The sequence below is a fragment of the Stomoxys calcitrans genome, chromosome 3, assembly GCF_963082655.1.
Source record: "Stomoxys calcitrans chromosome 3, idStoCalc2.1, whole genome shotgun sequence".
Taxonomy (NCBI): domain Eukaryota; kingdom Metazoa; phylum Arthropoda; class Insecta; order Diptera; family Muscidae; genus Stomoxys; species Stomoxys calcitrans.
In genome coordinates, this window is record NC_081554.1 from 103,437,421 (window position 1) to 103,464,734 (window position 27,314).

Sequence of the window (27,314 nt, forward strand, 5' to 3'; positions counted from 1 at the left end):
CCGTACTTCCCATAGTAGTTAAAAGTCATAACAAAACACTATGGGAAAAATTTCAGCCAAATCGGATAATAAATGCGCCTTCTAAGGCCCAAAAAGGCAAACTAGGAGATTGTTTTATATGGCAGCTTACTTAAACTTATAAGAATATTTAGCAAAATTTTGAGCGGCTAGCGAAAGGAATGAAAATCCGTGTATTTTTATACCCACCACCATAGGATTCATTCATTTAGTCATTCCGTTTGCAACACATCGAAATATCCATTTCCGACCTTACAAAGTATATATATTCTTGATCGTCATAAAAATCTAAGACGATATAGCCATGTCCGTCCGTCTGTCTGTTGAGAACACGATACAGTCTTTAAAAATTGATATATTGAGCTGAAATTTTGCACAGACTCGTATTTCTTCTATACACAGGTTAAGTTCTTGAATGGGCAAAATCTGACGATATTTGGATATAGCTGCCATATAGACCGATTTAGGGTCTTCAGGCCATAAAGACCGCAGTTTTTGTACGATGTCGATGAAATTTGAAGCAATGAGTTGTACTTAGAGCCACGACATCCAAAGTTCGGCACGGCCGAACTTAATGCGTTTTTACTTGTTTCTCATTCTTTTGAAATTTATAGGGAAATTGGAGCAGACTTTTAAAAGGAGACGTCCACGAGTTTACAAAGAAAGAGTTGATCCATTTTCTATTCCGGACCATCACTTTAAAGCCAAATATCGGTTTAAGAAATCAACGGCAAAAAAAATTATTGGTCTAATAAAAAATGATATTGAATTAAGCAAAAGAGGGCACGGGACTCCGGCCGAACTACAAGTTATGATTGCTTTGCGTTGTTGGGGTTGCAGAGAGGTTTGTTTACTTGTTGTTAAATGATTAAATTTAATCCTTTTATTGGCAAAATCCTGTTTCTAGGTTCAAGATGATGCGGGAGATTTGCACGGATTAGCCCAACCAACGGTTTCAAGAATATGCAATAGAGTTTCTCGCGCTTTGGCTCGTCATGGTATGGAATACATAAACATGCCGACATCTCTCGAAGAGCAAGCCGTAATAATGAGAGATTTTAAGGCCATTAGAAACTTTCCGGGCGTTATTGGAGCAATTGATGGAACTCATGTTAAAATAAAAAAAACTGGTGGAGATCTTGCCCAATATTATATAAACCGGAAAGGATTCTATTCACTGAATGTACAGGTGTGAGGTGATTTATTAATCGAAGGAGCATAATAAAAAATTAGAATTTCATTTTTAGGTTGTGTGTGATACCCAATTGAAAATTCGCGACATAGTTGCTAGGTGGAGAGGAAGTACTCATGATTGTCGGATATTTAATGAATCTTCTATTAAGGAACGATTTGAAAAAAAAGAATTCAGGGGTCGTTTACTTGGAGATTCAGGATATCAGTTGACGCATTATCTATTTACTCCTCTCCTCCGCACTAACAACGAAAAGGAAGAACGCTACAATGTTGCTCATATTGCAACAAGGAATACAGTAGAGAGGTGTTTTGGGGTGTGGAAGCAGTGATTTCGTTGTTTGTTAGATGAAATGACGGTTAGTCTATCAAATGCGAAGACTGTTATCGTTGCACTTGCTGTGCTTCACAACATTGTATATTTTTATACCCTCCACCATAAGATGGGGGGTATACTAATTTCGTCATTCTGTTTGTAACTACTCGAAATATTCGTCTGAGACCCCATAAAGTATATATATTCTTGATCGTCGCGACATTTTATGTGGATCTAGCCATGTCCGTCCGTCTGTCCGTCCGTCCGTCTGTCTGTCGAAAGCACGCTAACTTCCGAAGGAGTAAAGCTAGCCGCTTGAAATTTTGCACAAATACTTCTTATTAGTGTAGGTCGGTTGGTATTGTAAATGGGCCATATCGGTCCATGTTTTGATATAGCTGCCATATAAACCGATCTTGGGTCTTGACTTCTTGAGCCTGTAGAGTGCGCAATTCTTATCCGATTGGAATGAAATTTTGCATGACGTGTTTTGCTATGATATCCAACAACTGTGCCAAGTATGGTTGAAATCGGTTCATAACCTGATATAGCTGCCATATAAACCGATCTTGGGTCTTGACTTCTTGAGCCTCTAGCGTGCGCAATTCTTATCCGATCAGAATGAAATTTTGCACGACGTGTTTTGTTATGATATCCAACAAGTGTGCCAAGTATGGTTCAAATCGGTCCATAACCTGATATAGCTGCCATATAAACCGATCTTGGGTCTTGACTTCTTGAGCCTGTAGAGTGCGCAATTCTTATCCGATTGGAATGAAATTTTGCATGACGTGTTTTGCTATGATATCCAACAACAGCGCCAAGTATGGTTCAAATCGGTCCATAACATGATATAGCTAGCATATAAACCGATCTTGGGTCTTGACTTCTTGACCCTCTAGAGGGCGCAATTCTTATCCGATTGGAATGGAATTTCGCACGACGTGTTTTGTTATGATACCCAACAACTGTGCCATAACCTGATATAGCTACCATATAAACCGATCTTGGGTCTTGACTTCTTGACCCTCTAGAGGGCACAATTCTTATCCGATTTTAATGAATTTTTGCACGAAGTATTTCGTTATGATATCCAACAACTGTGCCAAGTATGGTTCAAATCGGTTCATAACCTGATATAGCTGTCATATAAACAGATCTGGGGATTTGACTTCTTGAGCTTCTAGAGGTCGCAATTCCTATCCGATTTGGCTGAAATTTTGCATGACGTATTTTATTTTTACTTTCAACAACTGTGTCAAATAAGGTTCAAATCGGTTCATAACCTGATATAGCTGCCATATAAACCGATCTGGGATCTTGACTTCTTGACCCCTAGAGGTCGCAATTATTATCCGATATGCCTGAAATTTTGTACGATGGATACTCTCATGACCATCAACAAACGTTTTTATTATGGTCTGAATCGGTCTATAGCCCGATACAGATTCCATATAAATCGTTCTCTCTATTTTACTTCGTAAGCCCCAATGGGCGCAATTCTTATACGAATTAGCTAAAATTTTACACAGGTCTCCAACATATAACTTAATTGTGGTCCGAACCGGACCATATCTTGATATCGTTTTAATAGCAGAGCAACTCTTTTCTTATATCCTTTTTTGCCTAAGAAGAGATGCCAGGAAAAGAACTCGACAAATGCGATCCATGGTGGAGGGTATATAAGATTCGGCCCGGCCGAACTTAGCACGCTTTTACTTGTTATTAATAATTTGACATTGTCAAATAGCCGGAATTGCCAGATAAAACTTCAAAAAATTCTAAAAATGTTTCATAGTTATTTGACTGTTATTATGTGTTTGTGAATACACAATTTTAAAATCAGTTTATTAAGCAAAAAGTGTATAATAGTTAAAATAGATTTTAAGCCCATAATAAGAACTGTTTGAGAATAAGGCTGTTACTGTATAAACCGATCCATCGATTTAATTTTTGAGCTCATATTTAAATATACACATTCGCATGAAATCAGAAAAATAAGACAGCAACATTCTCCGTTTTCATGTCAGGTCATGCACGTTATTTCCATTTTTTAATGTCACCACATTGCAAAGAAAATTTAATAATTCTCCTCGAGTGGTCTCCTCCAATTTAAAGGTAATACCTTTATTTTTAAGTTTTTTTGTCTCTTAGGGCGAGATCATTAAATTTTACAATTTTTGTTTGTTTCTCCTTCGAGACGAGCTGAATGATCGAAGATGCAAATGGAAAAGGAAAGCCAAAGTTAGCGATACACACCAACCACTATGGGACGCGTTTGTCTTTAAATCGTACGATTTAAATACAACATACCAACGCACGGCTCTTGAATCCATCACACCTAATATGGTTGAAAAGTCTTCTAACCAAAGACAAACGCGTCCCATAGTGGTTGGTGTGTGTCGCTAACTTTGGCTTTCCTTTTCCATTTGCATCTTCGATCATTCAGCTCGTCTCGAAAGAGAAACAAACAAAAATTGTAATTCCTTTATCTTAAAGTTGATATAATGCAATATAACTCACCTCAAATTTAGCTCAAAGATATGTATCCTTATGTCAAAGACGAGATTTTAAAGATTAAACATTCTATTTTTAAGGTTAAGAAATCTTTGTGTTTATGACCTAATTTTTTAAGCCGAGAATAAAATCGTAAACATTAGGAGCATTTAATTGTCATTTAGGGAAAAATCACTTCCTTAATATTAAAAATCGTTTATATAAGGATACGAACACTTTGTAAGTTCTTTGCTATGCTATTTTACTGAATAGAAAGCATTAGACTTAAATGATTTCGAGCTGGAATATGTTCGAAAAATCATAAAAGAGGTCAGTTTGAGGTCATTTTGAAGAAATACAAACATTATTTTTTCACTTGGCAGATCTTTGGGTAATGTTTCACAAAAAGCTCGAAGACACCAGTAGTCGCCATAATTCATGTGGTCACTGAGGTCTGTAAGCTTCTTGGAAGTTCTGGTTGAAACGAGTACTATTCTGTCATATGTTCTTATTACAAACAAACTGCACTTGGGCAGACGAATCGGACGACTTAATTTGTACAAGAACATATATTTGATTGCACCAAGGAAAATGCGCAGCATTATGAGTACCATTTCATTCGATTACTGGGTGCGATTCAAAAGTCGGGATTTTGCGATATTTTTACCCCATAGTCGGGTGTCAGGTTTGCCACAGAAATCTGGCAAGCCTAAGGAGAGGGCTAACCATTAACATAATAGTGTTATCCTCCAATCTCCCATCTGTCAGGCCACTCATTCTATCAAAATTTTATTACATTATATTCCATTATAAGTTTATAAATGTTATTAAAATTATATTTTATATGCTAAATAATTGTTTGAACTGTTTTTGATATATGCTTCCTTTCTTCTACTTACAGGGTCCTGGGTGGGAATACGAAACAAAACTGCCCAGCTGGGGACTACCAGATTGGAAGGAGAAAAACTAAGATAAAATTAAACAGATTTAGCTGTATTTATTCAATGTTAAACAGCAAATATTATGTCAATTGATGTAACTATCAATAGAATAAACTTTGAAAACAATTATAGGATTTGCATAGAGTGTGTGTGGTTTTCTTGTCTTGTCTTCTTATATATAAAAATTAATTTGTATTTTATTGTTTAGTAGTTTGTTTATATGGAGATTGCCTGTGGACTCAAAAATGTCTGCACCGTTTTTCTATAAATTTGAACAGATTTTGTAGAACGGACGCCAGATGGCGGAGATGGACGGAGATGGCGATTCAAGCGAAATTTTGTTTGGATTCTTAAAGTAACCTAAAAATAACAAGTAAAAGCTTACAAAGGTCGACCGAGACGAGTCTTGGGAACCCAATTCAACGAATTCCGCTAAATCTTTACGCGAAATGAACTCAATCGAAGGGCTTAGTTGAACTTTTCGTGCTAAATTTCTGCCAACCAGGCAATAATTAAAGCTTCTAGGGCCGTAGAAGGCTAATCGGCTTTTATGTTTTAAGATCGGTTTGGGCAATACATAACATGGATGGTAGTCATAACAAAACACTATATGCAAAAATTTCAGTCAAATCGGACAGCAATTGCAGCTTCCAGGCGTCAAACCGGAAGATAGGTTTATATGCACTCAAAAAAAAGTTTACAGAATCTTACTGATTTTGTTCTTGACTTAATGATAATTTCGAGCCATCGATATGCCGCTTATATGTAAGGATAGCGTCCAACCACAAAAGACATAGTGTGGATATAAACCAAGTGCACGGCATTTTAAAATTAAAATATGCATAAATACTTAACACAAAGAAATGAATACTAAAATCAAGATTTTTTTGCATTAGAAACCCAAATATAGGCAGACTTGAATTAACGATATTAAATTGTATTTTGGAATTTATTTATTTATTCTTTAATTTATTTATTTACACCCGCACAATAACAATACAAAATTCTTATAATTAAAGTATGGGTAATTTCTCCAACAATTGTATATAGTAAAGACTTAAAACTAAGAATCAATAGCTATAAAATACATCACAGATTTAGAATGAATAAATTTATATATAAATATATATATATATATATATATATATATATATATATATATATATATATATATATATATATATATATATATATATATATATATATAGGGTGATTTTTTTGAGGTTAGGATTTTCATGCATTAGTATTTGACAGATCCGAACCGAACACTGATTTTGGTAATAAAATTCTATGATTTGCAAGCGTTGCTCGGATTACTCCGCCGGTTTGACTTTTTAATTGTACTTTTTTTATCTTAATTCGGAAGTAAAGGGTGATTTTTTTGAGGTTAGGATTTTCATGCATTAGTATTTGACAGATCACGTGGGATTTCAGACATGGTGTCAAAGAGAAAGATGCTCAGTATGCTTTGACATTTCATCATGAATAGACTTACTAACGAGCAACGCTTGCAAATCATTGAATTTTATTACCAAAATCAGTGTTCGGTTCGAAATGTGTTCATTCACCGTAACGTTGCGTCCAACAGCATCTTTGAAAAAATACGGTCCAACGATTCCACCAGCGTACAAACCACACCAAACAGTGCATTTTTCGGGATGCATGGGCAGTTCTTGAACGGCTTCTGGTTGCTCTTCACTCCAAATGCGGCAATTTAGCTTATTTACGTAGCCAGTCAACCAGAAATGAGCCTCATCGCTGAACAAAATTTGTCAAAATTTGAACACATTTCGAACCGAACACTGATTTTGGTAATAAAATTCAATGATTTGCAAGCGTTGCTCGTTAGTAAGTCTATTCATGATGAAATGTCAAAGCATACGGAGCATCTTTCTCTTTGACACCATGTCTGAAATCCCACGTGATCTGTCAAATACTAATGCATGAAAATCCTAACCTCAAAAAAATCACCCTTTATACATATATATATGTATATATGTATGTATATATATATATATATATATATATATATATATATATATATATATATATATATATATATATATATATGTATATATATATATATATATACATATATATATATATATATATATATATATATATATATATATATATATATATATATATATATATATATATATATATATATATATATATATATATATATATATATATATATATATATATATATATATATATATATATATATATATATATATATATATATATATATATATATATATATATATATATATATATATACATATATATATATATATATGTATACTTTTTATACCCTCCACCATACGATAGGGGGGTATACTAATTTCGTCATTCTGTTTGTAACTACTCGAAATATTCGTCTGAGACCCCATAAAGTATTTATATTCTTCATCGTCGCGACATTTTATGTCGATCTAGCCATGTCCGTCCGTCCGTCTGTCTGTCGAAAGCACGCTAACTTCCGAAGGAGTAAAGCTAGCCGCTTGAAATTTTGCACAAATACTTCTTATTAGTGTAGGTCGGTTGGTATTGTAAATGGGCCATATCGGTCCATGTTTTGATATAGCTGCCATATAAACCGATCTTGGGTCTTGACTTCTTGAGCCTGTAGAGTGCGCAATTCTTATCCGATTGGAATGAAATTTTGCATGACGTGTTTTGCTATGATATCCAACAACTGTGCCAAGTATGGTTGAAATCGGTTCATAACCTGATATAGCTGCCATATAAACCGATCTTGGGTCTTGACTTCTTGAGCCTCTAGCGTGCGCAATTCTTATCCGATCAGAATGAAATTTTGCACGACGTGTTTTGTTATGATATTCAACAAGTGTGCCAAGTATAATTCAAATCGGTCCATAACCTGATATAGCTGCCATATAAACCGATCTTGGGTCTTGACTTCTTGAGCCTGTAGAGTGCGCAATTCTTATCCGATTGGAATGAAAGTTTGCATGAAGTGTTTTGCTATGATATCCAACAACAGCGCCAAGTATGGTTCAAATCGGTCCATAACATGATATAGCTAGCATATAAACCGATCTTGGGTCTTGACTTCTTGACCCTCTAGAGGGCGCAATTCTTATCCGATTGGAATGGAATTTCGCACGACGTGTTTTGTTATGATACCCAACAACTGTGCCAAGTATGGTTCAAATCGGTCCATAACCTGATATAGCTACCATATAAACCGATCTTGGGTCTTGACTTCTTGACCCTCTAGAGGGCACAATTCTTATCCGATTTGAATGAATTTTTGCACGAAGTATTTCGTTATGATATCCAACAACTGTGCCAAGTATGGTTCAAATCGGTTCATAACCTGATATAGCTGTCATATAAACAGATCTGGGGATTTGACTTCTTGAGCTTCTAGAGGGCGCAATTCCTATCCGATTTGGCTGAAATTTTGCATGACGTATTTTATTTTTACTTTCAACAACTGTGTCAAATAAGGTTCAAATCGGTTCATAACCTGATATAGCTGCCACATAAACCGATCTGGGATCTTGACTTCTTGACCCCTAGAGGTCGCAATTATTATCCGATATGCCTGAAATTTTGTACGATGGATACTCTCATGACCATCAACAAACGTTTTTATTATGGTCTGAATCGGTCTATAGCCCGATACAGATTCCATATAAATCGTTCTCTCTATTTTACTTCGTAAGCCCCAATGGGCGCAATTCTTATACGAATTAGCTAAAATTTTACCCAGGTCTCCAACATATAATTTAATTGTGGTCCGAACCGGACCATATCTTGATATCGTTTTAATAGCAGAGCAACTCTTTTCTTATATCCTTTTTTGCCTAAGAAGAGATGCCAGGAAAAGAACTCGACAAATGCGATCCATGGTGGAGGGTATATAAGATTCGGCCCGGCCGAACTTAGCACGCTTTTACTTGTTTTTATCATGTTTTTTACTATTTAATATTTTTGCATTAAATAAATTAACGAATGATTAATACAAAATCTTAACAATTTTTGAGAAACTGCTAAAATATTTTTTTTTAGAAAAACTAATGAAGGATGATTTTTCAAAAAACACATAAAATTCAGAAAAATTCATAAAATATTTATTTGAATCGACAGTACGGTCCATATAATTTAATATTTGAAGATTATTTTATGCAAATGTTGATTGTGACTGCGCCTCAAATGGTCCATCCGCTTAGTCCAATTTTGGCATACTCTTTCCAACATTTCGACTGGTATCCCACGAAAAAATGCTCAAATGTTGTCTTCCAATGCTTCAATTGAGAGGGCATGTCTGTATGAGCTTTAACATAGTCTCACAAAAAATAATCTAAAGGCATTAAATCGCACTATCTAGGCGGCCAATTGAGCGGTCCCGATCGCGAAATAAAATATTCTCCGGTTTCACCACTTAATAAGTTCATTGTAACGCGTGCTTTGTGGCATGTGGCACCGTCTTGTTGAAACCACATGTCATGCAAGTCAAACTCTTGCATTTTGGGTAAAAAAGTTGAATATCATTTCACGGTAGCCTTCTCCATTCTCAGTTACGTTACGATTCGCGTCTTTGAAGAAGTACATTGGACGCCACCAGCCCATAAACCGCACCAAACTGTAGCTTTTTCTGAATGCATTGGTAGCTCTTGCAACACTTCTGGCTTATCTTCACTCCAAAATCGACAATTGGCCCATTGAGCCAAAAATTAGGTCCGTCGCTCAGTGGAAGAAGCGCGCGATAAACTTTCAGAACAGAGCACGCATTTTGATAATAATATTCAATAATTTGAAGCGTTGTCCCTTTGTAAGACGATTCATGGTTAAGTTATAGATCAAACTGAAGATGTTTGACAGTGAAACAAAACACGAAACGTGTGTGAGCTGTTTAAACCAGTGTTGGCAAAAAAGAGAATAGCTTAAAAATCACCCTTTAGCACTATCGTCGTCGAATTTACTTTCAATTAATATAATATTATTAACAATTTCAACTTCATTCGCCTATTTTTGAACCAAAACTATTTTTTGTTGCTTTTGACCATAATAGGTACTTCATTCATTTTTTGTTCGTAACGTACAGCCGAAGAATGGCAAACGGTTATGTATTTTTAGTGAATTATTTATGCGAAGTTATTTTTTATTTCCTTAATTTATCAAATATTACTTTTTAAATATTGTGGCTACCGTAGCTCAGAGGTAAGAATGTCCGTCTTTCACGTTTAATGTCTATGTTCAAATCCCCTCTTACTGCTGGCGGCACCTAACCTTATGTAATCAGGCGTGAAAACTTCTCTACTTGAGTGCTGTCAATCTGCGGCGTCAAGGCGTTCGGAGTTCAAACTTGTAATGGACAGAACTCATTGATATGAATGAATGGAACATTTTTGAGCATCAACCGTACAAGTTTTTGTAAATTGCAAATTTTCGTATAAACATCTCATTGGAGAACAAGAGATTTCTCTCTGTTCGATTCAAGTTCTATGCTCAATGTTAAGCGACCTCGTGTTTGTAGCTGAGTCTGAATAGTGTGCCGCTGAGCGTAACCAAAATGTACAGAAGTTTAACATGACTGATGTCACAAATGTTGCCAGTGTTAATGAGAACGTAACCACCGCCGACATTTTTTCCTGGTTGAAATCCATGCATTCGGCACCATAAGAGGACATGCTTTCCTATGAAAGGCCTGCAAATACCAATTTTGTTTGTTTTGCGATCGAAGCCATTTGAGCAGAATTAAAAAACACCAAATGATGTTTTTACCTGTTATTCGTCATTGGAGGAAAATAAAAGAAACCCGAAAGAATGTAATTTAGCTGTTATTCAATGGCGTCAAGCAAAAGTTTGAAAAATCATGACAAAGTCGTCATAAAACTTAAAAAATCTTCTTTCTTATAATTAAGGGTTTTAAGACATATGTTAATGCCTTAATGAATTTTTATGGAAAAAAACTATCGCAAAAGGGTATATATATATATTAATTTGAATCTAAAGATAACAAATACCCTTACAGACTAATAGCAATATATTTACTAATGTATTAACCTAAGAATTTAAAAATAATATAATTTTCCTTTTTTAAACTTTCTCGAATCTCAGATAGGTCTATTATATCTTTCAGTTGAATAAATTGATAACATAGCTGCCGAAAAGGATCATTATTAGCATAGTTGGTTTTATAATAAGGAATTTTCAAAAGATCGAAATATCTGATAGGAACGTTAAAGAAAATTCGACTCAAAAGAAAGCAGGAATCTATTTGACCATGAATTAATTTAGTCAAAAACGCAATGTTTAGCTTGTTTCTAAGACTTTTTAATGTAGGCAGCTTTATAAGATTTCTTCCTCTTCTGTCCCACCCATTTCACCGGAGACAAAATAATAGAAACTGATTTTGAACCGATTCTATCAAATCAGAATGAATATTGTGGTGCGGATCCGATACCACGAGATTACTTCTGACTAGCGACTTAAATAAATTTGTCGTCACAGAGATATCCTTAAGTTCTTTACTCCAGCGTTTCATGAAGCCAACAGCACCACGTGCTTTGTTTACAACCATTGAGATGTGTTGACGGAAGTTTAAGTGTAGGTCCAGAAGAAATCCAAGGACTACTTCAAGTTGATTGGAACCCAAAGAGTAGCTGGTTTTAAGAGAGGTTATTCTTGGAAATGATATGTGTTTGCATTTGGAAATATTAAGTTCCATAAAGTTCTGGTTGCACCATTCTGGTTCACCATTCTAGGTCATACTGAAAATAAATCTGTTCATCAGATTCTCTCGTTGATCTTAAGATCTTTACATCATCTGCATACATCAAAATTTTCGAGTGAATTAAAGTAATTGGGAGATCGTTTATTAACAAACAAAACAGCACAGGGCCCTACCCTGTGGAACACCTGAAGAGACAACAATTGATTTGGAAACTGCAGTACCAAATTTAACTCTTTGAGTACGTCCAGTCAGATATGATCTGATCCACTTTAGGAAAGATGAGCTGAAACCAATAAAGTATATTTTTCTTAACAGAAAATTGTGGTTGACTTTATCAAATGCTTTAATAAAATCGGTGTATATAGTATCCGTTTGGTAGCGTTCCCTAAAGCCATCGTTGACCTAACAAGTAAATTCTAAAGTATTTGTTATCGTCGATTTCGATTTCCGGAACCCATGTTGGTAGGGAGACAATATAGAAGAGACTTGATGAGAAATAGTGTCAATCAGAATTTTCTCTAATAGCTTCGGAATAGCATTCAAAATTGAAATGCCCCTGTAATTAGAAACCTTATTGCGTTTTCCAACTTTAAATAACGGTCTTATATAAGATTGCTTCCACACTTCCGGCAGATATTCATGCTGTAATGAACTGTTGAAAAGTGTACAAAGGGGATACGAAAGTTCGAGAGCGCAATGCTTTAAAATAAAGAGAAATAAAGTCAAGTACCACAGTATAAAAAGTTGAAATCATTTCATTGATATCTTTAGTGTGGAACATTTCATTCCAATGAACAGATGAGAGTAGTGAGTTCAGTTTGATGTAATTAGGTTTAGCAAAACAGTACACTTTTTCAATTGCTACATCTCTCTTAACTTTAACAGTGGGATAGAATATAAGTAATTTGAGCGTCGGATGATATCTACCCTCAGGACTTACAATCGGATCATTAGAACATAAACATAACTCACATGGTTGATTAACGACAACAAGATCGAATAATTCAGAAAATAAATTGTTTGTGTAATTAATTTGAAAAAGACCAAAATTTCGATGCATTCATTAGAAATGCCATTTGGTATCACGGGTATTAAATCATGTTTGTTTGTTTGTTTGTTTATTGATACCAGACATCACAAGATAAAAATCTTATAAGTGACGATGCCGGTTTAAGGAATGGATTACATCGAATATGTGTTAAGAAAAATATAAATAAAAAAGTAATTATATTATAAAATTTATCATAAGAGAATTTTTTTTTTAGGAATTATACTTTAAATATAGTGTTTGAAGATTGTTTTCTTGAAAAGAGTAGCATTACTTATGGTTTGGATGTTGGATGGCAAATTGTTCCAAAGACGAATACTGTTGATTAAAAATTGTTTTTCAGAGTTTGAGGTTCGGAAGCGTGGTAGAATGATTTTTAGTCCTCTGCCAGATCGAGCAAAATGGAGATGATCATAAAGATATTTTGGCTGCTTAAGATAGATTATTTTTTGCAGTAAAATAACGCATTTCGCTTTGAGGAGGTTTTCGAAACTAATGTCGAATATTTTGTGGGCGAATTGAGAAATTCGGTCTCTCCTTTTCTTATTAAATATGTAGCGAGCAATGTTATTGTAGCTTACTTTTAGTTTGTTGAAGTCTCTCGAATCACAATTTGCGAAAATTTCACATCCATAAAGTAGAGTAGGTATAAGGTAAGATTTCGCTAAAAGCATACGTACTTGAAAAGGTGTAGAAGTCCGCACAGACCACAAACTTCGCAGCATTCCTTGAACTTTACCAACAGCTTTGTTTATATGATTAGTCCAAGTCAGTTTGGAATTGAATATTACACCAAGGTTGCAGGATGTATCAACAGTTTCTATTACCGAGTTGTTCAAAGTAGCTCTTACAGGAGGAATCTGGGTGGTTGATCGTTTTAAAATTTTCATCAGTTTAGTTTTTGACGGATTTAGACAGAGACTATTTTTACTCGCCCAGTTCTGGATTTCATTCAGATCGCAATTAATATTATTTATACATGATTGTACGCAATTTGGTTTAGCGCTGGAGAAAAGCTGAACATCGTCAGCGTACATTTGCACATTACAATGCATTGGAATATCAGGTAGATCATTTATGTATACAGAAAAAAGTAAGGGACCAAGGATAGAGCCCTGCGGAACACCTCTAGGTACATCAAGTGCCGCAGATGTTGTATCACCGACATTGACGGATTGACGGCGTCCGGTAATGTATGATGAAATCAGTTTACAGGCCGGTTTGGAGAAAAAGAAAAGTCTGTCAAGCTTCGAGATAAGAATATCATGGTTCACTGTGTCAAAGGCTTTACTGTGGTCCAGTAAAACCAGAAATGATACCATATTATTATCCATATTTTGTCTCAATTCTTCCACAACGTCAATTAATACAGTAGAGCAGTTTCTTTTTGTTCGAAAACCAGATTGTCTATCATTCAAAAGACCTCTGAAACTCAGGAAGGCATCTATTTGAGTATTTATAATACGTTCCAAAGCTTTAGAGAAAAACGGCAGGATAGCAATCGGACGGAACTCTGAATTCTGTTTGGGTATCGGTATAGTTTTTGCCAATTTCCAGTCTGTTGGGAACGTTGACTTTGTAAGAATGTTGTTATAAATGTGTGTAATAAATGGAAGTATTTTCGGCAGTACCAATTTGGCAAATCTAGGATGTATGCCATCAAATCCCATTGCGTCAGACTTTATGGTTGCAAAACTTTGTAAGACTTCTTCGGGACTAACACATCTAAACGAGAATGTGTCTTCAATCTGTGCTGTAGAAATATTAGAATAAGTGTTTGTGCCAGGGTCCACAGTATTTATTTTCAAAAAGTTTTCATTTATCTCATCTAGGTCAGAGATAGAAAGACAATCAGTGTTGGTATTGGATTTCGATCCAATTCCGATGTTCCTTATTTCTTTCCATTTTCGCTTACTATCAATTGCATTTTCGAATTTCCTTTTATAGTACTGCTTTTTGGACTCGTTAGTCTTTTTGAGCACATCTCTTCTAGCGGATTTAAACGTGTCATACAGTGTAGGCAGTCTATAACGTTTCCATCTTTTATATGCCAAATTTCGAACGCTGATCAAGTGCTTGATTTCAGGAGTAAACCATGGCTGTTGTTTTCTGTTAGTATAAATGACTTTGACAGGAACGCATGTGTCGTAAATTGAGCAAAGGTTATGATTTAGGAAGGAAACTTGTTCGTCAACACCTTCCATATAGAAAATCTCTTCCCAAGGTACTTCATCTAAACTTTGATGCAGAAGTGGCCAGTCAATGTTTTTGAAGTCGCGATATGTCGATGTACAAACAGTGGGATTAATTTCGAAGTGGTATGTGACGAAAAGCAAATCATGCTTGGAGAATGCGGGGGCATCTAGCTGATTGTAGAGAGATATTTTGGACAAATGGCTGACAAAGAACATATCTAGCAGACTCGCGTTACTTCTTGTGAAGTGAGTTGGTGCGGAATCATTCACAGGAAGTAGCCCTAGGGTTTGCATTGAGTCGGCAAGACAGCGCTCAACAAGCAAGTTGCTATTAAAATCACCAGCTACGATTATATTGTCGTACTCGATGGAAATTATATCAATAGTTTCTATTAATTCTTCAAAATCTATTGATGAATTTGGTCTGTAGACGCAACCCAGCAGTAATCTTTTCTTGTCATCAGATAAAAGTTCCAGAAATAAGTATTCAATGCGGGAAGAGCGGTTTGACATACATTTGAGAGAGCAGCTTATACCATGTTTGATATATATAGCTACCCCGCCGCCATGAGTATGACGATCCGCTCTAAACAGTTTGTATCCCGTAACATGAAAAATGCTGCTATCGATTTCAGGATGAAACCACGTTTCAGATATACAAATGGCGTCGATGTCGGAGTTAATAAATGTATCGCGAAACTCATCCATTTTGTTATTAAGACTTTGGGCATTTATGTGCACCAGTTTTAGGCCTGTTTTTTGTTTTGATAGTATTCGTATCATGCATTTTAAGTTGTCTTTGGAACATTGTTTTGCTCTATCTAATATTATAAGAAAAATAAGTAATGCTACAAAGGTTTGTATAGTTACTTAGGACTACAATGTGAAATTTACTTAAAGTAAGTGGTGTAACATTTATTTTTTCTATGCAGGAAATCAGTGAGTAACAATTTATGTAAATAATAATAAAAAGTTCGAATAATTTATATATTGAGTCATGAAATATTTTAATTTTGATCATTATTATTGCTGGAATATTCTGCTGGCATGTTGATTGGTTCAGGACCGCCGCGAAAAAGATTGATTAATTTGCTGGTACTATCAACCATGATAGGTGGCTCATCTTTTGTTCTTTTGACATATACGAGGCCACGGAGACTAAATGTTGACTCGATGCATTTTTGCCGTTTTAGTTTAAGTGCATTTTGAAGTATTTTGTAGTTATAACTGGTAAGATTTTCGTTTACATAGATATGTTTATCGGAATCATATCCCACATGTTGTAGTTGCAATGCAGTTTTATGACTTTTTTTGAACTGCGATATATTTTTTAAAATAAAGTTTTTATCAGAGGGTGATGTTAGATTCACCATGATTGTTTCTGGAGTGTCTCTATTTTTATTAACATTGCAGACTCGATAAATTGCTCTGATGGTTGGAGTAGCAATGTTTAGATTGTTGCAAAGAGTGTCAAAAATTTGAAATAGATTTTCGTTACTCGGATGAATAAATTCAGTTACTTTGAGGAAGACTAAAATCACCAAGGGCGATCAATGTGTCTCTTGGTTAAGATGACTGAAATGCTGATTGGATTGCAGATACGCGTTTTATATAAATATCCTCACATGAAGAGTGTGGGACGTAAGCACATGAAATAAATATTGAAACTTTTTTCAAAAATATCTTTACCGCTACAAATTTAATATCCAAGGAAGATTCCACCATTTTTTTCTTTAGAACCGCCACCTCCAGATTTTTTCATTTTATCGTTCCGATCACACCCATATATTTGATATTTGGAATGTAATATTTCAGAATGCTATGCCTTAGGCCACCGTAGCGCAGAGGTTAGCATGTCCGCCAATGAGGCTGAACGCCTGGGTTCGAATCCTGGCGAGACCATCAGAAAAATGTTCAGCGGTGGTTTTCCCATCCTAATGCTGGCAACATTTGTGAGGTACTATGCAATGTAAAACTTCTCTCCAAAGAGGTGTCGCACTGCGGCACGCCGTTCGGACTCGGCTATAAAGAGAAGGCCCCTTATCATTGAGCTTAAAACTTGAATCGGACTGCACTCATTGATATGTAAGAAGTTTGCCCCTGTTCCTTAGTGGAATATTCATGGGCAAAATTTGCAATACCTTATTCTGAAGCCAAGTTTCAGTAAAAGCGATAATATGATAATCGGAATTAAAGCTATTTGAATAGAAGGCCAAAGTTTTGTATTTAACCCTCTTAACCGATAAACGAGAGATATGTGTTCAGCAGAAAATGAAAAATTCAGTTTTTTGGAATAATTTCAGAGTTAGAATTAGTTAGACGTAAACAACATCAGATCGAGGCGTATCCGTGAAGATATACCCTCGGGTAAATGCCTTAGAGGGCCAAGTGACTTCAAAAATGTCTTCTGGAATAATGATTATTCGGAAAAAAGCTTTGCTGCGCCATTCATGGTACTTAAGTTTATAAACACTAATTTCGACATCAATGCCAATCTTTGATTTTATATAAAATAACATGTCATCGGTGGAAGTTTCAGCAGCGAATTTGGCTGCTAAAATCGCTCTCTTATTCGGGGCAACTCTTAGTGGTTTAGGAGTCGTAGCTGGTAGTTTGGGTGTAGCTTGTGGACTGTAAAATGTTGTTGTGCCAGACGGTAATGCAGAGGCACTAGGAGCACTCGATGAATCAACTATTTTCAATGGCGTCAATGGGCCAGTAGGCGGTAGAATATTAAATCTCGTGTAATCCGCGACTAAACTGATTGATGGTTGCTGATCCATTGGAAATTCAATGTTAGACGGAACTGCGTTTATATTAGGATTCAATGGTTTTCTTCTTTTACGCATTGAATCGATGGGTGATTGCAGAAAATTCTCCAGGCATGATGCATTTTCAAAAACCATTTTGTATCTTGCAAACTTGTCCATTAAGGCAATGAGTTCATTATTAATTGTTTCGAATTCACTACGAGTTTTCTTAAAAGATGCATAAAACTCAACATCGAATACTTTACACTTTGCACAACACCAACGAAGTCCTTTGTCTTCTCTTATGTTATCGGCAGTTCTTGCAGAAAATTGGACATTTCGATTACGCACAGATCATGTTGAGATAAATAGTGGACAAATTATCCTTTTGGGATACACTTTATTTCAATTAATTTTAAAAAGTGAAGTATAGTTTTAAAATGTTTCACTCTTGAATGTGGTATATTTTCCACAATTTTTTTATTTTTTCTAAAATTCCAAAATGTTTCTTCGCTAAAGGTGTTGTCAGACTATATGTTCTTGTCTTATGACATGACACTTTTTATGTATCATTGGTTTTTCATTATGTTTGTCAAAATTGGCAATTTACATATGTTTCATCATTTTTGCTATTACACTAGTGTGTTATTTTTGTATGACATAACCTAAAAATGTGAGAAAAAGCTGATTTTTTTATGGCTACAAATTGTTGTTTGGTGTTGATTTCATTCTACTTACAACAAAAACATCAGATTTCGTTTGTTTTTTTTTTGTTTTTGGAATAGAGCACCGCTTAAATCGAAATAATTAAACAGTGCTATTTTGAAAAATGATTTTCATGTGTTAGTTTCATTCGTATCACACTATGTGTGCAACTCTAACAATAGCAAAATAGCACAAATCACATATTACAATACATGTTGCTTTCATATTTTCTCAATTTCTTCCGGATGTTACCAATTTGTCTAATTTGATTCGCCATATTCGACGATTGCACGTCAATCAATGTATTTTTGGGCTTCATGTGCAACCTATCGACATGACAGATGTATCGTGTAACATAAATCATACTTTATAGTTATGCACATATCGGTGCGAATGGATTAGATTTGTATAACGTTCCCAAATCAATCTACATTTTTAACTTCTTAAGCTCCTAGAAGCCTAAACTTTTATGCAATTTGACTGAAAATTGGTACTTAAGGTACACTGTGCCCACCAAAGCTCAAACAAATGCCTGTCAGGTGGGTCCATAAATACGGAACCCTCGGAAGGATCAAAGCTAGAGGACAGAGTGGGCCTGGGGGTCAACATTAAGAACCCAGGGACTGAGATCGGTTGTAGACTGCCTGAACATAATACGGTCCTGCAAACGGAGAAGCGGGCGATCATAGAATGCGTCAAGTGGTGTGGTGCTAACTCGAGGATGTCGAATGTGAACATCTTTACCGTAAGTAAAATTGTCACAAGGGCAATAACAATCAAGACGGTAAGATCATGAACAGTCTTGCAGTGTAAGAAGAAGAATAACGGTAAAATCCGTATCGTTTGTGTGCCTGGCCCTAACGAAGTAAGGGGGAATGAAAGGGCAGACGATTTGGCGGAGAAGGCCAGAGGACTGTCTTCAATAAACTTGGTTAACCCACAAGATTCTTGTTTGAACCGTTGAGTGGAGCGGACGTTTTGTTATTTCACTCTGCAAGAATTTTTTGTAACTCGGTCATTATTTTTGGAAGAAAATGTGAAGTTACTCAAGAATAGCTACGATAGTGGTTCATCCATTAGGCGGTTAATGATCTGCGTCTGTTTCGGCAGATGAAGAGCCCGGGAGTAAGCTTAGAATGGCCTCCATAGACCCAACATCTGCGATGGTGGTACTAGGCCGTAGCACGTTGTCTGCTACTGAAACTTCGACTGGTGGAGCGGCTGCTCCATGCTCCACTAGCACCTGGTTCGAGTCTTAAGGACATGGACAAACCAATTCTTTCTTCGCATGCCTATAATTTGCCTAGGCCATCGGCCTTCCCCGGCAAACCAACACGCTCTTTAAGAGGTTGGAATAATAGAAGACGCATCGCTCTCAGGTTTATTGAGAGGCTTGGTGCCAATGATCCTAAGACTCTTACTAATAAAGAGAGACTCCCTAAATTGGGCTCGGGAATTCGCTGCACAGGCTACACGTTTAGATTAGGAAACTATATCGCAGCCAGCCAAAAGGGTGCGGTCACTTGGAGAAATCCCTTGCCTAAAAGAACTAGGGCGAACAATAGTAGCGTCCAAGAACCTTTGCTAATGTCGCAAGGGACAGTTTGGTTGTGGCAGTTGTCGGTATCGAGGCCGATACAGACTAATTGCCCTCGGGGATCAACGCTCAATGAAAATGTTTCGTTGTGCGCAAAAGATCTGGTAAGATCTGACCAGGTGCCGCACGAGGTTAAGTCAATAAGGAAGATATTCCTTCTCGACCAATGGTGCATGCTTGGATACCATGGATTCTCTCAGATCCTGAATCCATGCATGGAAGACTAAGGAAAATATAATCACAATCTTTCAACTACCAACTGAAAGTTTGGTAGATTGGATGAGGCCGGAGACATGCAGCATTCGTACTAAACTCCTGCTGTCTCGCAGACCTCAACAAGTCTGAAGGGGTTGTATCCTATTGATTCAACAAGTTAAAACTGAAGTTCTATAAAGGCGGTGGAGTTGAGACGAGAGAGACGACTCAGCAGTTGTTGCAGAACACTTGCCTGAGTACTATCGACCACATCACTTAAGTCGAAACAGAAGGGGAAAGCATCGAAACAGGATCCGGAGAGGTGGGCGCCAGCCAGCGTTACCGTTGTGCCACTTTAGTATCAAATTTAACACTTTTTTTGGACGATGTCACTTGTGTTTTATTTTGATTTTGATTCTTAATGCCATACTTTTAACATTTTTGCGCCAATTTTCCATCTAGTTGTTCAAAAATACAAGTATGTATATGACGATTATCTATCTTATATACACCTTATCTCATCTTTTATACACCTTTTTATCCTATCTATAAAAGAACTGAATTTTTTTTTTTTGTTATACACGTTCAATTTTTGATCTATATGAAAAAGTTTGTGCCAAATTTTGGACCAATTTAAACGAGTTTTTTATGTTATTTATGTGAAAAGCGTATGCTTTTGTTTTTGTTACTTCTAGTTTTCTGTTTGTTTTTCTTTTTTCAATAAAAAAAATGCGCCAAAAATTACAAATGACACTTTTTGTGCAACTATTTGAAAATTTCCAACGGTAACGCTGGCGCCAGGGGGGAAGCACGGAACTCAAAAAATATTTCGACAGCAGCAGCTGGTGAAACATCTAAGGAGGAATCGTTCTCATCTGCCCTTGGATCAGCTCAACATGACAAGACCTAACGATTCTTGAGAGGATGAACCCCTGGCGGAATCAGAAGTCGAGGCAAACATAACTATGGTAGAAGTTTTGAATCCTGACTATGAATCGGTTTCTACAGATAAATCTCAACCATGCAAGGCCGCTTCGGCGGCACTAAAGGTCCTCCTGATGGCTGGAAGATTTAACGTGGCTCTTATCCAGGAGGAGGAATGGTTCGTGGACTAAGAATTCCGGGATTTTAAATACTCAAGGGTACGGGGAATGGGAGACACAGAGCCTGTATTCTTTCAAAGAGTAGTCTAATGGGTCGATTATGGATTGCAACTCAACTGCAGTTGCGTTCCCGAGGATAAACCTTGAAAAAAAAATTAGTATAAAGTTGGAAATTTTTGTTAAGTGCAGTCAAGATCAGTGTTTTGAACATTCTGCTACTAATTTAATTGTAACAAACTGCAATTCAAAAACTAAATGGAAGATATAGACATAATGGTCAAACAGATCACAAAGGCTCCGAATGACTCGCTTGGGTCAGCATGTTCTAGAGCCTTGCAAAGGGCAACCAGCGACCGCCATGGTGGATCCCAGAGCTGGTTGGTTTAAGGAAGGACTGCAGAAAACTCTTCAACAGGGTAAGAGCTACAAGAGCACCATTCGATTGAGACATCTAAATTCTGAGCTAAGAAAATATAAGGGCTAGCTGAGAAAGGCTCAGAAAAAATCCTAGGTAAAATTCTGCAGCTCCGTGGAGGATGCATCTGAGGCCTCTAGGCTAAGGACGACTCTGTCCTCGAGACCTATTACGGTGGGGTATATTCGGAAGCCAGAGAATGTATGGACAATGTCTAGTGTGAAAACACTAGAACTACTCGTTGATACACATTTTCTGCGAAATTCTCCAACGGAAAACGTGGCGCCAGAAGAGGTTGTCACTGGTATGCATTCGTCGTAGGCTATTAGGTAAATTGTGTCTGAGCCGAAAATCCTTTGGGCGATGAGAAGTTTCGATTCCTTTAAGTCGCCAGGCCCTGATGTATCACCGGTTGAAATTCAAGCTGTCTGACAGACTGGTTCCCTGGTTTAGGGAGATATACTCTGCTTGTATCAGAATGTCATATATACCTGTGGAATGGAGGGACTCGAAGGTCATTTTCATTCCGAAAGCACGAAAACTTTACCACACGAAGGCGTACGTCGTCTTATTAGTCTGTCATCCTTTATGATGAAGACTCTTGAGAGATTGATAGAAATATATTTTAGGGCAAATATCCCTCGAGATCGTTTGCAGGCATCTACTCTACCGTAAGAAAGTTTATTAATAATTTACTTACTAAAGAAAGCATTGCGGCACGCATGGGTAGCCATTAACAATATATTATTGTCTCTGGAAGAAAAAGGCGTAAAAGTGGCCGCATAGGTTTATGACGTGGCAATTGCGGTTAGAGGAAAGTTTCCCATCGCTCTAAGAGATATTCTTCAGGAAGCTCTACGTGCAACAGCGAAGTGGACTATCGAAAGTGGTCTAGGTATAAATCTGTGCAAGACAGAAGAAGGTTTTGTCAGCAGGAGAAACAAGTTGGCTACAGTGGCACCTGTCTCCATTTATAGAAAGCGCAAAATAACTAAGTGTTTGGTTGGGCAGGAAATTGAATTTAACATCCAACATTTTGGAATGGCAAGAAAGGCCACTTTTGCCCTATAACCCTGCCAGAGAGCCATTGGCAAAAGTTGAGGGTTTAGACCGCGTGTTATACATTGAGTTTATACTGTAGTTGTCAGACCTTTAATGCTATATGGTGTTGTGGTCTGGTGGACGGCGCTTCAAAAGTCCACCTACTGTTCAAAACTCAACCGGATCCAAAAGATGGCGTGCATGTACATCACAGCCGCACTGAGGACGACAGCACTGAATTTAATGCTACATGCCATTTGACATTATGGCTAGATAAATTGATGCACTGCCGTGAGTTTAAGGAAGCTTTCTCTTTGGTCATGGGATGGCCACGGACACTGTGTTATCCTTTATACAGTGTGCGATGTTCCAGGCAGTGTGGATTACACCCTACCTGAGACGCTTTTCGATAAAAAGTGCGGTAATTGAAGTTACATAGACTTCTGTGGTTCCAAACTTGACGACCAGGTGGGCTTTGGGGTGTTCTCTTAAGATCTAGTACTGGTCATATCGAAAAGGTTACCCGACCAGTGCAGTGTGTATCAAGCGGAGCAGAGTTACTTGCAATTAAGGAAGTGGTCGAATGGCTAAGATGTAATGTCATAACGACGATTGGCATAAATATCATCTCAGACAGCCTGACTGCCCTTGACTGTGGCAGATCTCTCACCGAGATGGCTGAACAGTTCAAAATTCACATTTTTGTGGGTGCCGGGCCACAGAGATATCCCAGGGAATTATAAAGCGGGCGAGCTTGCGAAACTAGGAACTACCCTACACATTCCAGGGATACTGCAAACTGTGGGTATGCCTCTGGCGACATATAAGCTTAGTTTTCCGGACCAGGCCCAAAGGACATCGAATGAAAATGGTCACAAAGAGGGGACTGTGAGCACTCTAAAACTGTGTTCCCTAATCTATTGGGTTGCCCAAAAAGTAATTGTCGGTAATATAGTATTGGGTTGCCCAAAAAGTAATTGCGGATTTTTTAAAAGAAAGTAATTGCATTCGTTCTTCTGTCAGTTATCAGCTATTACTTTTAGCTTGCTTTAGAAAAAAAGTGCGCGAAATTTTGTTTACATTTGTTTGGTTGGCGTCAATTTTAATATGGGGACCACATGTATTGAAAGAAATTCATTTAACAAACCGAATCAAAGCTTGTAATATGCACCTTAAACGCAATGAATTCGATCCGTTTTTAAAACGAATCATAACTGGAGATGAAAAATGGATTGTTTACAACAACGTTAGTCGAAAACGATCAAGGTCCAAGCATGGTGAACCAGCTCAAACCACTTCAAAGGCTGATATCCACCATAAGAAGGTTATGCTGTCTGTTTGGTGGGATTGGAAGGGTGTGGTATATTTTGAGCTGCTTTCAAGGAACCAAACAATTAATTCGGATGTTTACTGTCAACAATTGGACAAATTGAATACAGCCATCAAGGAGAAGCGACCAGAATTGGTCAATCGTAAAGGTGTCATATTCCACCAGGACAACGCTAGACCGCACACATCTTTGGTCACTCGCCAAAAACTGAGTGAGCTTGGCTGGGAACTTTTGATGCATCCACCATATAGCCCTGACCTTGCACCATCAGACTACCATTTATTTCGATCTTTGCAGAACTCCTTAAATGGTAAACTTTCGGCAATGATGAGGCTATAAAATCGCACTTGGTTCAGTTTTTTGCAGATAAAGGCCAGAAGTTCTATGAGCGTGGAATACTAAATTTGCCAGGAAGATGGCAAAAGGTTATCGAACAAAATGACAATTATGTATTTGATTAAAGTTCATTCTAAGTTTTATTAAAAATGCATTTACTTTCTTTTAAAAAATCCGCAATTACTTTTTAGGCAACCCAATAGACTTGAAAGGGTCTGCCGCTTTGCTGTCACCAGCTAGAACAGTTGTGTCAGTCATTGTGTCCGTCATGACAGATCTCTGCGTAATCGGCCAGCAAAAACTTTGGCAGAAGCTGTGAGGACGCGAACAACGAGGTGCGATTAATTTCTTTTCAAGATGAACCAACTTGTAGTGCTGCCAGGTCTTTTTCGCAAAAAATTGTCAAAAATTTCGGAAAAAATCGTCACTCTCTTAAGTTAGTCTAAATCAAATAAATTGGTGCAATTTTAGAAGGGTGAAAGGCCAATAGAATGTATATAATATCTTAAGGATTCGATTCAAAATTTGTTCTATGTTTCAATAAAAAACATAAATATCTATCGAATTCAGACTTTGATATGATTGGAGGGCAAATAATTTTGAAATGGTTGTTACAATTTTAATGGCCGATATTTTTGCTGCATATCATTTGAAAATTTTAAATTTCAGTCTTGCTCAATTTTAATCCTGGAAAGATGCACAAATGAGCAACGGTAAAGTTATTCCAAATCAACGTCGGCACTTAAAATTAAAACGCCATTTAAATTTGAATAGGGCAATAATATGAATTTGTCGTATTATGTCAGCAATAAATTCTGAACTTTCCGTCTCTAATTTCAAGCTGGACCACCACCTATAATTCTATCTAAAGAATAGAATTACGGTTGTTTTTAATATTTCGGGATTGGACAACACCGATTGCCAACTGACAGCTCTATCGTAAAGCTGCCCGCTTTTGAGATTATACGTTCTCAAAATGTTTTGACATAAGTACGCTATTTGTGTTGTTTACAGTAACTTAAAAGATTAATCTCGCCAAAAAAAAATGGAATTAAATAGTGAACATTTTCTTTCTATCATTTTTTACAACTTGACGTGGATTAACTCAACAACAGTGCATCGATGAACATAATTAAATTTTTGTCGATGAAGCTCCATGAAGGACCAGTGTTTATTGATGGTATGGTGAATTCAACCGTACAAAATCAGTTGTTGTCCTAAGAACCATTGATGGCTGTGCGCCAACTGATATTGCAAGATCGTCATGTGACCTATCGTGAGATTGAGACAACCTTAGGCTTTGTGGTTGGCATTGATCAAGTCTCCGTGACAAGTTTGGCTAAGATTAAAGGCATGGCGCACTACGGGAGCAAAGCTGTCTTTTTCAAGATTGGAAATACTAGGATTGGCAGAAATTTTCATTCTGCGACATTCGGCCGTGCGGACCCATCACCGACTTAAAGATTCGGAATACTGGGATAGGTAAAGATCCTAATAATGAAACATAAGGCAGCGCAGCGACAGGAGATTCAATGCAACGATGCCAACCATCAACTACTCCAAAGAAGCCCATTTACTTAAGATTTGGAAGGCTAAGATAGGCAAAGATTCTAGTATTGGAACATCAGGCAGTACAGGGAATGGAAACCCAATCGAACAGGGACCCGACCATGGAACCATAACCGACTCTATAAAAAGTCGGAAGACCAGACTAGGCAAAGAACCTAAAACGATGACACCAGGCAGTGCAGTGACAGGAAAGTCAATGCAGTCTAAAGAACAGGGAGCAGACGATGAGATCATCACCGACTTCCAAGATGCCCATTTACTGGAGGACCAATGATTGAGGTAATCCAGATAAACCTCCACCGGAGTTACACACGCTCTGATGGAGAAAGTCAGCAAGGGCAAGATTCATATTGCCTTAATTCAGGAGCTATGGACGACCCGAAACAAAGTTTTTGGACTGAACCATATCAACTAACAATTACACTGGTACTCGGTCGAGGACCTGCGTTATGTGTCATAAAAATTTGAATTATGTATTTTCCCCAGAGTTGTGAACGTCGGTGTACAACAGTGGGAAGACAGGGAGACGGTGGAGCATACCTGGCATCACTTTATCTGGCTTTCGACTCTCCTACACCGCCACCCACGTCGGAGCTGCAACGGCTGGTGAGGAAAGCAAAGCATACATGAAACGATGTACTAATAGGATGCGATGCGAATTCTCACCACATTTCGTGGGGTAGTACCAACACTAATAAGCCGGGCCAAGCCCTGGCAGAGTTCTTGAATACTAACGACCTAATAACATTTAATATTGGTTACACCGCTACCTTTGTTAATAGGATTAGGGAGGAGGTATTAAATGTGACGATATGTTCGGAAAATCTAATAGATGAGGTTCAGGATTGGAGGGCCTCCATGGGACACTCTTTCTCTGACCATCGCTACATTAGGTTTAGTATAGCACGACTAGCACCGAATCCGATAAGCTTGGCATAGACGGAGCGATGAGGACCACGCCTACTATGGCTCTGGAGACTTTTCTAGATATCCGACCCATTGACATACAGATTAAGTGTGAGGCAGCCACTGCGGCTATGAGACGTAAGGCGATGGGAGAATGGATTGAGCATGGGAGCAGCTCATACCATCGCGGTATAATCGAGGCGTCGATACGAAACCTGGAAGGAAGGGAAGAGGTTTCCGATCGGATACCTGAGATGAACTTTGGAGTCGAGTGCGAGGTACTGCTGCCATCGGCACAGTCTTCGAATGATGGAACCCTAGTATTGCCATCTGGAAGATCATGTTACATGGATGGATCAAAGCTAGAGGACAGAGTGGGCCTGGGGGTTTACATTGAGAAACCAGAGACTAAGATCTGTTTTAGACTGCCTGACCATAATACGGTCCTGC

At 37.4% G+C, this 27,314-nt stretch overlaps 3 protein-coding genes across 8 annotated transcripts in view; 2 read left to right on the forward strand and 1 right to left on the reverse strand.

Moving 5' to 3' along the window:
* LOC106091660 (pseudouridylate synthase RPUSD2) overlaps nucleotides 1-5,096 on the forward strand; it is a 431,111-nt gene extending 426,015 nt beyond the window's left edge. For all 6 annotated transcript variants that reach the window (XM_059365906.1, XM_059365903.1, XM_059365901.1 and 3 more), the window contains one exon: nucleotides 4,923-5,096. In XM_059365906.1, the coding sequence (XP_059221889.1) occupies nucleotides 4,923-4,991 (69 nt within the window). In that variant the 3' untranslated portion in view covers nucleotides 4,992-5,096. The remainder of the gene's footprint in view (nucleotides 1-4,922) is intronic.
* LOC131996327 (putative nuclease HARBI1) lies at nucleotides 432-1,560 on the forward strand. Its single transcript, XM_059365911.1, has 3 exons — nucleotides 432-862; nucleotides 926-1,207; nucleotides 1,266-1,560. Exons 1-3 carry the CDS (start codon nucleotides 593-595, stop codon nucleotides 1,539-1,541), a joined length of 828 nt encoding a protein of 275 aa, XP_059221894.1. The 5' UTR covers nucleotides 432-592; the 3' UTR covers nucleotides 1,542-1,560.
* On the reverse strand, nucleotides 5,043-15,625 carry LOC131996078 (uncharacterized). The gene is made up of 2 exons (XM_059365526.1): nucleotides 13,403-15,625; nucleotides 5,043-5,060 (listed from the first exon to the last, which is right to left on the reverse strand). Exons 1-2 carry the CDS (start codon nucleotides 15,623-15,625, stop codon nucleotides 5,043-5,045), a joined length of 2,241 nt encoding a protein of 746 aa, XP_059221509.1.
* Between the last annotated feature and the right edge of the window lie 11,689 nt (nucleotides 15,626-27,314).